General features: G+C 35.9%; 1 protein-coding gene across 2 annotated transcripts in view; it reads right to left on the reverse strand.

Annotated features, from left to right (window-relative positions):
- The window catches only part of LOC113041213 (V-set and transmembrane domain-containing protein 2-like protein), a 44,017-nt gene that overhangs the window by 1,384 nt on the left and 26,274 nt on the right, over positions 1-16,359 (reverse strand). The window contains exons 2-3 of one of the 2 annotated variants that reach the window (XM_026199626.1): positions 6,021-6,190; positions 2,252-2,296 (exon numbers count right to left, since the gene is read on the reverse strand). In XM_026199626.1, the coding sequence (XP_026055411.1) occupies positions 2,252-2,296; positions 6,021-6,190 (215 nt within the window). The remainder of the gene's footprint in view (positions 1-2,251; positions 2,297-6,020; positions 6,191-16,359) is intronic. The other variant, XM_026199627.1, reaches the window with a different exon arrangement.

Here is a 16,359-nt window from a genome sequence, read left to right on the forward strand (position 1 = left end):
ATGAATTAAATTCTCATTGAGTAAACTTGTGAGTTTAGTGAAAGGGGGGAATGTGATGCAGCAGTAGATGTGGAGAGAGAGAGGAATGCATCAACGGAGGCGTTGATATGCAATGAAATGTTGTGAAAGAGAGGAAGGGATTTGTGGGGGCAGTCAAATGCAATAAATGAGGCAATGCAATGCAGTGAGGCAGTGAAATGCAGTAAAATGCAGCAAGTGAGTGAAATACAACAGTTGAGGCAATGCAATGCAGTGAAATGCATCAGTTGAAGCAATGCAGTCAAATACAGTGACACTGTGAAATGTAATAGTGCAGGCAATGAAATGCAGTGAAAAGGAGCGAGTGAGTAAAACAAAACAAATAAGGCAATGCAATGTGTAGTGAAATGCAGTGAGAAAGTGAAATACACTAGTAGATAGTGAAATGCATCAATGGAGGCAATGCAATACAGTAAAATGCAGTGAGGGAGTGAAATGCAGTGAAACACAGTGAGTGCGTGAAATACAATAGAGGAGGCAATGCAGTGAGAGACTGAAATGCAATAGCAGAGGCAAGAATAGCAGTGAAAGGGTGAAATGCATCAGTCTGCATGTGAGCAGTGATGAGATGAGCTGTGGATCCACAGAGACACACGAGACACAACAGCTCTATCTCTTCCTCTCTTCCTCTGAAGCTCAGACAATAGGACAATCTCTCTCTAAAGCGGTCAGCGTTCCCCGAGGACTCCAGGCGCTCAATAAAGCCGTCTGCCAGTGAAGCAGATTGAGTGTGGATCAGGTGGATAAATAAACATACATTCACAAACCCGCACGCACACACAAACACACACGCTAACATGAACTCACTTCACTCGCTGGCACCGCTTCCACAGTGTGTTAACAAACACGCTCTATCAGCTTCTCTACAATCAGAAATAACAGCACAGCTAGACGAACGAGTGTAAACCAGTGCCATGCTTCAGATCCAGAGCTCTGCTTTCACACTGGGAGAAAATGTCCTTGTGAATATTTCATGAAGCAGCAGAGAGAGATGCTTTGATTTATCAACACACACACACACAGGTAACACTCACCTTCAACATCCTACTGAGGGAAAGAGCCTGCAAACTCCATATTCTCAAATCTTACTAATCAATGCACTATACACTTACACTTAGAAAAGCTATTTAGATGCCAAAAGACAATAAGTGTGTGACTAACAGATGCTTAATAAAAAAAAATACAAAAAATATTGTAACCTTTTAATGTCATTAGAAATTCTGAAACCGTGTGGCACAAAAACACTTGGACATGGTTTCAAATCAGGATTTTATAATTAACTAAAACCATAAAACTATTTAACAACTGAACATAAAATAAACTGATTAAAAAAAAAAAGTTAAGCAACATTAATCATTTTCATGTCGTTTAACCTTATGTACTAAAATAACTAAAACATAAATCAATTAATTTAAAAATATATTTAGATATTAAGAAAAACTAATTACTAATAAGGATAAAAAAGGACAAAAATACTAAAACTTTAAAAAAATTTAAGACCAATTTAAAAAACTGATATAATCTCAATGATGCTGACAAAACAATGATTTGGAAAAAAAAGCTTGATGGTTTAACGTAAAAATAAAAGATATGAGAATTGTAATTTTACATATATACTGTTTAAAAATATATTTTTTCCATTAAATTTAATATTAGTAATACTACTCATAATAACAAAAACAGCAAAGACTAAAGCTTAAAAATATAAAAAGAATCATTAAATGAATTAAAATGTATTCAAATTAAAACAAATACACGGGGGGAAATACAATTCAGTTTTTTCCTCAAATTATTCCAAGCTGTAAAATATTACTTGTGTGAACTGTTACAAAGAAGTGAATGATCCTGTTCTGGTTTATTCTGGGAATATTTCCCTTTAGTTGAGCACAAATGTTCATGAATTTTGTTGCTGAGCTTTAACTGCTGCTTTACACACTAACACACTGATATCCATACAGCTGATCTGAATATGAGCACAGTTATGATCACCTGCGGCACAATCACACACACACACACACACACACACACACACACAGACACACACACACAGCCTGCAGCGGCTCAACAAGTCACCTAACAAATCCCCTTTAGCCCAAGCGAGTGTGATGTTGTGTTTGCACGCTCCAGTTATTCACCCTGACAAACACTCATTTTCACGTTCTCTCGCTGAGCAGTGAACGAACACGAGAGACGACACACGTCACACACTTACACTGATTTTGGTGGCGTCCTTTGCCATCACATTCTGCGGCACCACCTGCAATGAGAAAGCAACAAAACAACACTTCTAGTCATATTAGAGTTACTATAATTAACTACAAAAATAATCAATGAAATTGTATTTTCTTTCAGCTAGTTGCAAAAGCAACATTTCTAATTCTGTCTAGTTTAACTTCACATCCTAAAATAACTAAAACTATATAAACTAAAAATAAAATAACTATAATAACGAATCAGTTACAGTAAAAAAAACCACTCAATTATGCATCATATCAACATATTTAGATTTGCATCTACATATGCATTCTTAATTATAACTATATATTCATATTTATAACTATAAATATATTTATTTTCATTGTTTTCATTTCTGAATTACTTATTTTAATGCAAGTTGCTTTAGTCCCTGATGTTTCTATAGTAGATGCCAAAAATGTCATATAAAACAGAGTTCTTCTTCTTCTTATTTCTCAGCTAAACATTTGCTTTTTACTGTATTTGTAAGTGTTAAAGTTACAGTTCAACCCCAAATTAAAATCATTTTCATTATTTACTCACCGTCAAGTTCCTAAACCATTCACAGTCAAATATGGCACAACATTAAAAATAATGTAAATTTTTAGTTGAATTATTCATTAAACGTTGGTCATTCTACAGAGAATATTCATGTGTCCAATGCAGTTACTATGAGTGAAACAGACACCAGCAGGACATTCGAGCACACACACACACACACACACACACACACACACACACACACACACACACACGTTTGTTTTTGTGAAAAGTGTGTTCATCCCATAGGTGTAATGGTTTTATACTGTACAAACTGTATATTCTATCGTCATTCATCAACCCTACACCTAACCCTAACCCTCACAGGAAACTTTCTGCATTTTTACTTTCTCAAAAAAACTCATTCTGTATGATTGATAAGCGTTTTGAAAAATGGGGACATGGGTTATGTCCTCATAAGTCACCCTCTCCTTGTAATACCTGTGTCATACCCATGTCATTATACACACACACACACACACACACACACAGTGTTCTGGAGTGAGATGTTGGTTCTGTGTCATGTGATCTTAACCCGCCGCGGCGGATCCTCAAGGGTCCTTCATGAATAATGCATGACGCAAAGGTGAGCAAGAGTTTCTTTTTCATCCCTCCGTCCAATTAAAAGCATCTTGAGTTCGCAGCAGGAAGCCGTGCCATCTCTCTCTTTCTCTCTCTCTCTCTCCCTCTCTCTCTCTTTCTCTCTCTCTCTCCCTCCCTCTCTTTCTCTCTCTCTCTCTCTCCCTCTCTTTATCTCTCTCTCTCTCTCCCTCCCTCTCTTTCTCTCTCTCTCTCTCTCCCTCTCTCACTCTCTCTCTCTTTCTCTCTCTCTCTCCCTCCCTCTCTTTCTCTCTCTCTCTCTCTCCCTCTCTTTATCTCTCTCTCTCTCTCCCTCCCTCTCTTTCTCTCTCTCTCTCTCTCCCTCTCTCACTCTCTCTCTCTTTCTCTCTCTCTCTCCCTCCCTCTCTTTCTCTCTCTCTCTCTCTCCCTCTCTTTATCTCTCTCTCTCTCTCCCTCCCTCTCTTTCTCTCTCTCTCTCTCTCTCTCTCTCCCTCTCTTTATCTCTCTCTCTCTCTCTCTCTCCCTCCCTCTCTTTATCTCTTTATCAAGGTATCAAGGACAACATTTATTATGCATTATTTCTAATGAAGATGTAATCTGATCAAATGATGCAAAAAAAATAAATAAAAATATTTAATTTAGGATATACAATGTAAACTATAGAATTAGATTGAAATGGTTATTTTATAGAAATAAAAAAGTTAATCAATAAGAATGTTAAAGTTTTCAGATGTGGTAATGACATTTGTGGAATCATAAATTCAACTTTCATACAAAAAAAAAGTATGTTATGTATGTTTACAGCTGCAAGATTTAGGGGGAAAAACTGATTGGGATTTAAAATGCAATTCACAAAAGATTAAAAAAAAAAATCAGCAATTATAATTAATTATATAATTAATTATTATTAAAATATTAAATAAGGAACATTACCAATTGTAATATGTTTTGTAATATTTTTTTTCATAATTGTATTAATATTTTTATATGTATTTAATTAAAATAGTCTGCAATTTGTTATATTATATGCACAAAGCCACATTGCATTTCATTTTGAATAATTATGCATGTCCACTCTTGACGATTTAAATAATTTAAGACTATTTAAATGTTCTAAAAGTCCACAGGATCAAACACACCCCACAGTTGAAGAAACACCCTCATAACTCCTAATATAATACTGATGTACCCACTAATAACAAGGCAGCACCAACTGAACACTTAAAACATCTCAATATCTCTATGACTCTAGTTCTAGTGATTTTTAGTCTTCATTGTCAACACTAGATCTATTGTTTGATCATTTCTACCCCAACCAGTGTCCTTCTGTTGAATATTTTGCTTGTAATGTCTAATTGTGTATCTATCTTTACAATAAATGACAGCTGCTGTGGTATTTTGATATATGAGGCAGCCCTTCAGATGTTTTAAGTGTCCACACTGACTGTATTTCATCGATAGAAATGTATTGAATTTCTCATGCTGTCTGTGATCGACTGTGTTCATGCAGGTGATGCTGTGCAGCTGAAGCCTTTGATTGACAGCTGGTTATTAACGTGTGTGTGTGTGTGTGTGTGTGTGTGCTGAACCCTCTCTCTCTCAGTCTCCTAAAATAGGCCGCTGTGTTTGACTGGCACGAGTGCAGACAGGAAGAGGAAATGGCCGTATAATTGCAGGCGTGTGACAGTGGGCCGCTGCCCATCATGTTGTTGTGTGTATTGTTAGTAATAGTAATTGCAGACAGGTTAAGGGCTGACAGAATGCTGGGATTATGATCTTAATAACATTATGTTTTCTGGATCAGATCTAATCCCCAAACACTGACACTGAGCGGAGATCTCGTCTGTATTGTTAGCGATACAGATCTTGTGATGGCTGAATAAATGCACTTACTCGACCGCTGATGTTTTGAATAGAGAGACATAGACAATGGCCGTTTGGAATTACTATTAGGGAATTTCACTGTTATATTTACCAGCTTTATATATCCTGAATACAAATCTTGAATATATATTAATATATAAGAAATAGCTATGTGCTTTAGCAACTAGCTCCCCATCCGAGAGGGTTTTTAGTGGGACACTAAAACCGCAGACAGTTGACAGACTAAAAAATGTCAATTAAATACTTATCTCAGTTGCATAGTTTAAATTGAATTGCATGCACTAAAAAGTTGACAGAACGCACTATCTGTACTTGTTTTGTCAGTTACATACAGGCCTACATGTGTTCCTTTAATAAAAAGCAATTAAGTGATCACTTGATTTTTTTTAATTGCTTAAATTAGCTGTTTAATCTAAATTGTTTTTGTTGTTGTTGTTGTGTAATGGGCAAAAGGAAATCATGTTTTTTATTATTTCAATGCAAATGCAAACATATTGATACGTATTGGTGTTGTGGGTGGTGCTAGGGGTTTGAGTGTTTGGGTTTTACGCAGTTGCTCAGGTTTTCAGTAGTTAATAGTCTTCTGGGTGGTGTCTTTCTGTCTGGTGTAAACGGTACATCCCTTCGTCTCTAATTGTGGCTTGGGTTCAAACGCAAGTGCAAACGGTTCCTCTGATCATTGAGTAAAGCATCGCTCCTCTTCTCAACGACACACACGACTATATCAATCACTCCGAACAGGTAAGCGCTATCACCTGTACCTGATTGGTGCTCCACGTCTGCTTGTCGGTCCATTCTCTGTGGTTCCTGATGTACCACCACTGGATCTCCAGCGAGTAGGAGGGCGATCCGGCGCCTCTGAAGGAGCAGGCCATCTCCACGTCCTGCCCGCTCCGCGCCGTGATGTCATGAGGGACCTCAGTGAACACCGCTGCAGGACAACAAACACCGATTAGTTACGGTGAAGCGTTCAGCGGCGCCAATGAAAATCCCAACAGTGATTGTTTTAAACGAGCTCCTAACACCAGTCCATGGCATGTTGGGTTGCTCAAGACAAAGAAACCGAAGTTTAAACTCTTAGTCTTTAGACTTTCCATTAATAGTATTATTTACCCGATTTTTCAGATTTTATCGATTAGTTCGAATTTAATGTTTTGCCACCATTTTATTTTTTTAGAAATCAAGGAATCGCGATTTTGAAAAGAAAGCTTAGCGAATGTTAGAATTGGACGCTTTGACAATATGCCAATGATAACGGGAAAGAGAAAAGAATGATCCAAACGCATGTCAATGCACGCAATTAACCGCTCACATGTGAAGCACTCGTATCACACAGAATGTGCTTTTGTGTTGACAAAACTCCTGTTCGGACGGGATTAGTTTTCTAAACTACGTTTGAGTTTCGATTCTTATCACCTGATATCTGCGATTTTCATGTACCAATTTGGATGGGACTAACATCTCAGAGGTGGGAGGGTCTGTTTTGTACATTAGAGCGTTTCAGAGATCACGCGCTCTGTATGCGTGCATTGCGCAGGCTATAGTCATTCAGATTGATTACCATTAGCATAATCAGTTTTACTACAAAAATAGCATTGGAAAAGCAAGTAGCAAAACCATGTTAATCCGTGGTTTCTTTTTTTATTTATTTGTAGTAAACCCATTTTTCATTTTAATAAAAGTACATATGTAATTAAAACATTCTGTAGTTTAGTTCAGAAATTAACGTGAGTAATCTCACCTGACGCTGATATTACGATAGCCAGTCTTTCCAGTTTACATGATCTAGTAAAAATCTTATTTCATTTTTTTATTCCTTTGTCTTTATGTTTTTAGTTAACTATATTGACCCTGCATCAAGCCAGGAAAAAACAAAATAAAAACAACTATAAATAGAATTTGACAAATAGAACTCACACTGCAGTCCGTTCACTGCACTCAGCAATCTTTTATTTTATTTTATTTAAAAGACCTGAAATATAATGCACAAGACTTCATTAGTTGTGCTTTAGTGTCATTTTTAGGGTTTCAGTTCTAATTTAGTTTATGAAGAACAGCGAGAACATTCTGCAAAACATCTCCTTTTGAGTTTCACTGAAGAATGAGGCGGAGTAAACAAGGAACAGAACTTTATTTTTTGGTAGAACAATCCCTTTAACATCTAAACATCTTCTCTGTACTATTATAAAAGTGGAACCTCTTTAACAACTCAAGACACCTCGTATTTGTGTTTAGACAAATCTAGATTGCAAGAGAAAAGCCAACAACTCAATCTTCTCTCCTTTTCAAGATGCTGTTATCATCTCAGATAACATTTTGGAAAACGCCCAACGCCATCGACCTGAACGGCCAACATCAGATCTGGAGTTATCAGCCAGCGTTCAGAGAGTTATCACAAGTAAACAAGCATCTGGCCACCGGATAGAGTTGTTCTCAGAAGTGAACGAGCGAAACTCTACAGTTCAGCGTTTCCCACGACTGAACCGGCGAGTGAAACAAGCTCATCCGCCGCTTCAGACAAACACAATTCAATTATCCTTCCCGTCAAAGCTCAAAAGATATGACTCCGTCCACCAGCCGAACCACAGAAGAGACGCGTCAGAATGAGAGCAAATCAGTGTGGAGGCATCATTTCTCCAGCAGCGGGACTCTCTCTTATCAAGCCCTGCAGGAAGTGATGCGCACACTTCAAAGAGAAAGCGCTTGGCGTTCGCTCACACCTGACCGTCCTCGGCCAAGAAAGTGATGAAACCCTGGAAGATATTTCATATATACACAGCTAATCCAGGCTTTGAACAACACAAACCTGACATTCACTGTACAAAATGATTTTCAAAGTTGTAGATAAAACAATTCTGCCCTACAAAGGTAAACGACCTTAACTCGCTACAGTGTGTGAAACTGAGAAAAATTGCTTTTTTGTTTGTCCAGACAAATTAATAATAGTTATGACAGTAGAAATTTGGCAATTAGATGTTTTAGTAATGAAGATTATCTACATAAAGAATTGTGAGCTCAAAATAGATTTTATCCCTACAAAGGCAAAAGGCAGTAACTTCCACATTATCACTATTTGGTTGCTGATAACCATTTATTTTCAACACCTTTATAAAATCTATTGATCATGGGCTGTCTCATACGCTATCGCATATACTAAATGAGATTTTATTGTTTTTTGTACTGTAACAAACAGACTAAATTTGAAACGTGTGAGTGGATACTGCTTCCCAAACAATTTATATGCTATGCTCAGTAACAAAAGAATACTAGACATGGCATGATTACTTTTTTATATTGACTTGAAGGAAATAGCTTAACCTAAAAGAATGACTTGTGGATTGATGTGAACGGCAGCCAGCAAGCAGGAATAATGCTCAGAATGATTGTGGATTAAACAACTCCGATGACGTTTATAACCGTGGATTGATTTTTATCAGGTTACAAGAAAAGGTAGAATATGGATTTAATTACAAACTGTTAGAACTGATCTTATGATTGATCACACTACATAATACGGTTTGAGTCCACATCTGATCTAATTTGTTTGTCTAATAAAGTGGTTCAGTGACAGATCAGATGCATGAAAATATACAAGTAACACAAAAATGCAGTAGACTTTAATTGACAGTAAAACAAAGGCAGAACATTTATAAGCACCGAAACTTCATATTGACGAGCCTCTAAACAACGGCAGAACCTGCCTTGGTTTCTCCAAGACTTTTTGAAGTAACGGTTAAGACAACCCATTATTTTTTGGGAAACTAACAGAAAATTGACTCAGCATACTTTTGCACGATAAAGGATGTCTTGAATGTCCCAAAAATATGAATAACTAATTTTCGACCAAAATCGAAGTTACGGTCTTTTGCCTTTGCGTGGCAGAATTCTCAGAGTATGTTTTACAATAAAATACTATTTGATAATATAGTTTTTGTACTTCAAAATTTCACATGAAATTTGGTTGCAAGTAAATAAAACAAATATTATTAATGTTTCACAAGAAAATACTTTTTTTATTATAGTATAATACTAAAATACTATAAAATATTAAACACTATAAATACTTCAATCTTTCTAAACTTCCAAAATTTCACATTTAATGTGTTACTCGACATTATTTTAAATTATTTGTTAGCTTCACATGCAATTTTCTACACCAAACTTTGGTGTTTTAATAAATAATGTAACAAAATACAACAAAACCTTTCATGCAGGTTTTTAAGTATAAAATAAAACTATCGCTCAAAGGTTTATCTTTCATATCGCAGGATATGTAACAGAATTTGAAATTGTAATAATAATTGTAAAATTTTTACTGTATTTTTTATCAATAATTGCAGCTTTGGTGAGCAGAAGAGACTTCTTTCAAAAACTTTAAAATATCTAACCGACCCCAATCTTTTGGACAGTAGTGTGAATGCATTAAAAACACAGTATGAGAAAGAGTTCGGTCCAGTTTTGTTCTGAACACACGTGATGTGTGGTAACGTGCTGCTCAAACCAGCTCTGTGTGAGATGAAGACGTGATGAGCAGAATCCCTCCACATATGGCTAATAACACACCCAAATCCTCTTAAATGCTTCCTCCAGAGCGCCTCTTCATTTACCCATAATCCCATTCAAACGGCTGCTGACGCAGTGGGGGCCGCTGTCAAACCCACGAGGGGGTACCCAGGACTTCCGTCCAAACAAAAGGCATGCTGGGAAATCTGTCCACGCTCCAATCACAGCCTGGAGATAAGGTATTTGTTCATAATTTGTAAAATGAGTTGATATCATATCAAGCGAAATAAACAAATATATGATGACCGAGTGATAGCTAATGCTTTCGTTCACATAAAAACTAATGAAAGCCAAAATAAAACCTTAAAATCCACACAGCAATTTCTTTAAACCAATTTTCAGATTATTTTTTTATGGTTTGATATTGCTGCTTTAAAAAGAAAATTAGTAATGTTTAAGATTCCACCACTTGAGCTTTAAAAGATTTACACTCTGTTATCATTAAACCAATGAGGGTTTCAAATCTAAAGACCAGAATATCACAGAGACTTGAGACTGAACTCTTTTCACTTTCAGACCAGTAAGAAACCATCTAGAACTATCTCTAGCAAGTGCACGGCTGCAGCTTCTTTACTTCAATCAGCTTTTCTTCAGGATAAAACTCTAGCAGTCCAGTGTATTTTTCACTTGCACAAATGCAATGATGGACAGATGGATAGATGGACTGATAGATGGATGGATGGATAGATAGATAGATGAATGGATTGATGGATGGATGGATTGATAGATGGACAGACGGATGGATAGATGGATGGACACATGAATAGATAGATGGATTGGAAAAATGGATGGATTGATGGAAAGATGGATAGATGGATTGATGGAAAAATGGATAGATAGATGGATGGAGAGATGAATGGATGGATGGATGGATGGATAGATGAATGGATAGATGTATGATGGATGGATGGATAGATGAATGGATGGATGGATGGACAGATGGAAGGACGGATGGAAAGACAGATGGATGGAAAGATGGATGGTAGATGGATGGATGGACAGATGGATAGATGGATGGATGGATAGATGAATGATGGATGGATGGATAGATGAATGTATGGATGGATGGATAGATAGATAGATGAATGGATGGATGGATGGATGGATAGATAGATGAATGGATGGATAGATGGATGGATGTATAATGAATGGATGGATGGATGGATTAATTGATGGATAGATAGATGGATGGAGAGATGAATGGATGGATAGATGAATGGATAGATGTATGATGAATGGATGGATGGATAGATGAATGGATAGATGTATGATGGATGGATGGATATATAGATGAATGGATGGATAGATGGACAGATGGAAGGACGAATGGAAAGACAGATGGATGGAAAGATGCATGGATAGATGGATTGATGATGGATAGATGAATGGATGGATAAATGGATGATGGATGGATGGATAGATGAATGGATGGATGGATAGATAGATCAATGGATGGATGGATAGATAGATGAATGGATGGATAGATGGACAGATGGAAGGACGGATGGAAAGACAGATGGATGGATGGATGGATAGATGAATGGATGGATAAATGGATGATGGATGGATGGATAGATGGATGGATGACAGATGGATGGATGGATGGATGGATAGATGAATGGATGGATAAATGGATGATGGATGGATGGATAGATAGATGAATGGATGGATGGATTGATTGATGGATAGATGGATGGATGGATGGATAGATGAATGGATAAATGGATGGATGGATAGATGATAGATAGATGGATGGATGGATGGATGGATAGATAGATAGATAAACAGACAGACAGACAGATAGATAGAAATAGTCATATTGATAGATAGATAGACAGATAGATAGATAGACAGACAGACAGACAGACAGAGACAGACAGACAGACAGACAGATAGATAGATAGATAGATAGATAGATAGATAGATAGATAGATAGATAGATAGATAGATAGATAGATTTTTCTCTGCACAAAAGCTGTTGTGATGCGAGCCGCAGTCTCTCTGGGACGAAGATGACGCTCTCTGTAATTACTGCTAGCCGATCTGCATATTATAATTGGGGTCCTGGGGCCTCGTTATTTCACAGGGAACAGAAAAAGGAAGATCAGATACAAGAGCGACAGGCGCATAATCAGCGTCTCTCTATCAGAGGCAGAGAGGACGCCTTCAGCGGTCGACCCAGTCCATCAGCCCAGCTAACTCTGTAATGAGACCCAGCCGCTCTCGAGCAGACGAGAGGGAAAGCCCTAAAGATCTCGGCGGAGGGGGGTCAGGGTCGTGTCAGGGAGACACTCAGCTGAAGAAGCATGCGGCAGGTCTCTTTGAAATCTGAATCTCTGGTTGATTGAGTTTAGATCAAAGCGCCGTACACTCTCAGATGCTCTGAAACACAATAGAGAAATCTAACACACGCACAGCTATCACGAAATCCCATCGACTCACATGTTTACATGCACAAGCACATTCTTTCACATGATGGATTATGAACTAATACAATACAAGATGCATTGCATGATCTTTTCCTGGTCGTCAACACTCATCACAAATATGGGACATTTTCACATTTAATTTTAGTAATTTAATATTAATCAGAATCATACATAAAGTAATACTTTAAAAAAAGGACCGAGCATAACTAGCATGTGTATTACTAGTGTACAGGCAGTTAAACACATATGTGATCCTGGACCACAAAACCAGTCATAAAGGTCAATATTTGGCCGAGGTGCAACTATTTGAAAATCTGGAATCTGAGGATGCAAAAAAATCAAATACTGAGAAAATCAGCTTTAAAGTTGTCCAGATAAAGTTTTTGCAATGCATATTACTTATCAAATCTATGTTTTGTTATATTTATGGTACGAAATGTACAAAATATCTTCATTGAACATGATCTTTACTTAATATCCTAATGAATTTTGGCATAAAAGTATAATTTTGACCCATAAGCTATTTATTACAAATAAACCCGTGCTACTTTTGATTGTATTTGTGATCCATAGTCACATATTAATGCCTGCATAACTTACCTACCTTACTAACTATTAATAAGCTTCAAATTAAGAGTTTACTGAATCAAAAGTAGTAGTTAACAGTTAATTAATATTAAGAATTGTGTGTGTGAGTAGTACTCAATGGTTTGTAATAATTAATTAATAATAAGTGTTTTTGTTAATTTAACTCCTTTGCTCACCAAGGCTGCATTAATTTGATGAAAAATACAGTAAATTATTTTTTAAATATTATTATTATTTTTATATTAAAATATTATATTTGCAGCTTCTATCACTGGAATAGAGTACATTTTAAAATGGCTTTAATCAAATGAACTTATTTTTTTGTAATAATATTTCACAATATAAATGCATTTTGTATTAAATAATACAGCCTTGCATGGTCAGCAGTAAAGACTTATTTCAGAAACAAACAAAAAACAAAATTTTTAAGTAAACTTCTCCAAATATTTATCTTAATTTTTAAATTTGTTTACTAGTAGTGATATAAAAAAATTCAGTAATGCATCTTTTATATAAGTGTATTATATAAAAAGTGTATTATATATTGTATTTTTTCTCTTTCTGTACATATTGTAAGTATTAAAAAAACATGAAATCTGACAGTTTTTAAAGAAAATGTATAAAAACAAGTCTTATACAGTGTTAATTCTCAGAAGAAAAAAAAATATTTATGCATTTTTGTTAATTTTTTTTTTTTTTAGTCAAACATGTCAAATAAGACTTTACTAATTTTTGCAGATCTCCATACCTAAAAGAATGTCTGAGGAGAGTTCATCATCAATGAGATTAACTACTTAATTATAATAACTATTGGCCAGGTCAGGATCTTTACGAGATGGATTCTGAGCTGTCTGTTCAGTATCTAGTGTACACTATCTACATCAGTTCCTATAGAAATGATTTAAGGTAAGCAGGATGCCAGGAGACTTTCTCATACATCAACTGAGAGCAGCTGTCAAATCTGAGCTCGCTGCCTCTGCTCATGTGTATCATGACATCTCACTGTCACGCGTTACACATTCAGCCACGACAAGCACTGAACACATTCATTCAGTCAGTCTTTACTACAATTAAATTAAATGACTAATTTAAATTCATGCATTTAGCAGACGCTTTTATCCAAAGCCACTTACAGTGCATTCAGGCAATAACAATAAAGTTAAACCAAACAAAAAAAGTATTTTTAGTATTCTGCACATTTCGCCATTTTACATGCAACATACTGTACTGTAGGGGAAAAAAAGTATAAAGCGATCACAAGCATAATATTTCCCTAAAAACAGCAGGCGTCCCAGTGTATACTGTAGATCTCAGTTCACAGTGTGCAGTGTTCAGGGGTTTCACAGCTCAGCAGTTTTCACAGCGGTTGCATCATCACACACACGCCGGTCATCACGTCTGTCTCCATCGCTCGCCGGTGGGTCTGTGTTATGAAGAGAGCGTCAGTGGGAGGACAGGAGGATGCACAGGGCCCTCCGAATGATGAATGTGCCACGCATTATCCTCGGTTATTATATCAGCTCTGAATCTGCTGATATGAATCACAGCGGTGTCTGCCGTCACTCCAGAGCCGCATGGATTCATTCTCGTGAGGATACACAACAACGCCGTCGACTGACAATAATAAAACCCAGGATGAAAAGAGAGAATGAAGGAGCAGAGGAAGAGAGGAGGAAGTGACAAAGACGTCAAATAGAGAAGAGAGGAGGTGGACCAGAAGTCCTGCAGCCGGCAAGACTGAAAAAAATAAGAGATGAAGAGCAAGAGGAGAGAAATCCTAGTGAGCCACAAAAGACAGAAACACACACACACACACACACACACACACATACACTTAAAAGTGCTGTAGGTGATGTCAACTCTTACTGAACTTCTGCCACAATAGGCCAATTAGACACGCCCACTTTCTTTTAAAGCTCCGCCCACAACAAATCAGACAGTCTCAAATTGTTGATTTTGTCACTGAAAATTATTGCTTTAATTTAGCCCTAATTAATTACACAATAGTGAGTGCTTTTTATTCTTTTAGTAAAAATTTGCAATATTTTTACTATAATAAGCATTAAAAAAAAATACGGTATAAGCAAGCATTACTTAGCATTTACTGATGTAAATATAAAATTTAAAGTATTACATTTCATGATAGCGGCAGTCAAAATACTGATTATAATACTGAAATTATTGGTAGATTTATTAAAAATAAAATATAATTAAAGATTAAATAACAAAATTAAATGATGAGGTAATAATAGAATATATACTTTTAAAATTAAATTACATTATTGTGTGTTTTGTGCATTTTTATCCTTATAGTAAAATGAACAAAATAAAGATATATAAATTCATCCAAGATGGCCAAAACACTGATTATTATACCGGAAATTATTAAATGTTAAATTAATTAACTGATAATTAAATCCATTACATATACTTATATCTAATGTACTAATAAATAATATAATAAATAATCAAATAATAGAATTACACATCTTTGCATGATATGTATTTTTATTATTTTACACTTTTATTTTGGTACAGTTAAAATATGAATTACTACTGAAACGTATTGCTAAATTAATTTAATTAAAAATATAAATAACTATCAAATGTACAAATTAAATGATACAATGTAATAAAAAAATAATACATTCCATAATAGTGTTTGCATTTTTATCATTATAGTACAAATAAACTAATTTTTGCTACAATAAGCATAAAAATAAAGTCTGTTCATCCAAGATGTGGGGTGATTTATAAATACATAAATCTCAATTCTGCATAAATGTCACACAGAAAAATGTTCAATAAAAACTTTTAGCTTTCTACTTTAAAATGAATTGCTTTACCCAACACATACAGTATGCTGTGTATTTGTTGTGTTCATTACAGCTTCAGTGTCAGTCAGGATGTTGCCTGTATCTTAGACAGCAGACTTGTAGGTTTGGGGAAAGAGTTTCGAGACGGATGTGTGTTCAGAAACACTCCTATCTCAAATCACACACACACACACACACACACACACACTACACTCGTCTGCATTTTCCACCGGTTTAACAAACCAATCCAGCAGGAATCAGTGCACAGATGAGAGACAGAACAGAAGTAAATTATGGTTTTGTTTGCTGGTGTAAGTAGGAGGTTAGCTATAATTATCCCCTGACACTTCACACACACACACACACACACACACACACACACATTAACTGTAAATGAATGCCACTAGTGCACAGATACAGTAAAGCCTTCTTTACTCTTTGCATCAGCCCAATGCTTCAGTGTTCATCTCATCAATGCAATAACTGAAATACCTTGTTGACAAAGGGATAATAGTATAATAATATAGGGATGAACTGAATGACATAAAAGTCAAATGTGCACCTCATGTGTGAATATGCTTTTGCCCTAATAACAAGCTACAACATGCACTATATTCTGTAAAGTCCATTTTAAAATTTCATTGTTTTGTTTCTGTTGAAATCAAGGTAATATAAATAACGAAAACCATTAAAAAGTTATCTAA

Source organism: Carassius auratus, chromosome 23, assembly GCF_003368295.1.
Source record: "Carassius auratus strain Wakin chromosome 23, ASM336829v1, whole genome shotgun sequence".
NCBI lineage: Eukaryota > Metazoa > Chordata > Actinopteri > Cypriniformes > Cyprinidae > Carassius > Carassius auratus.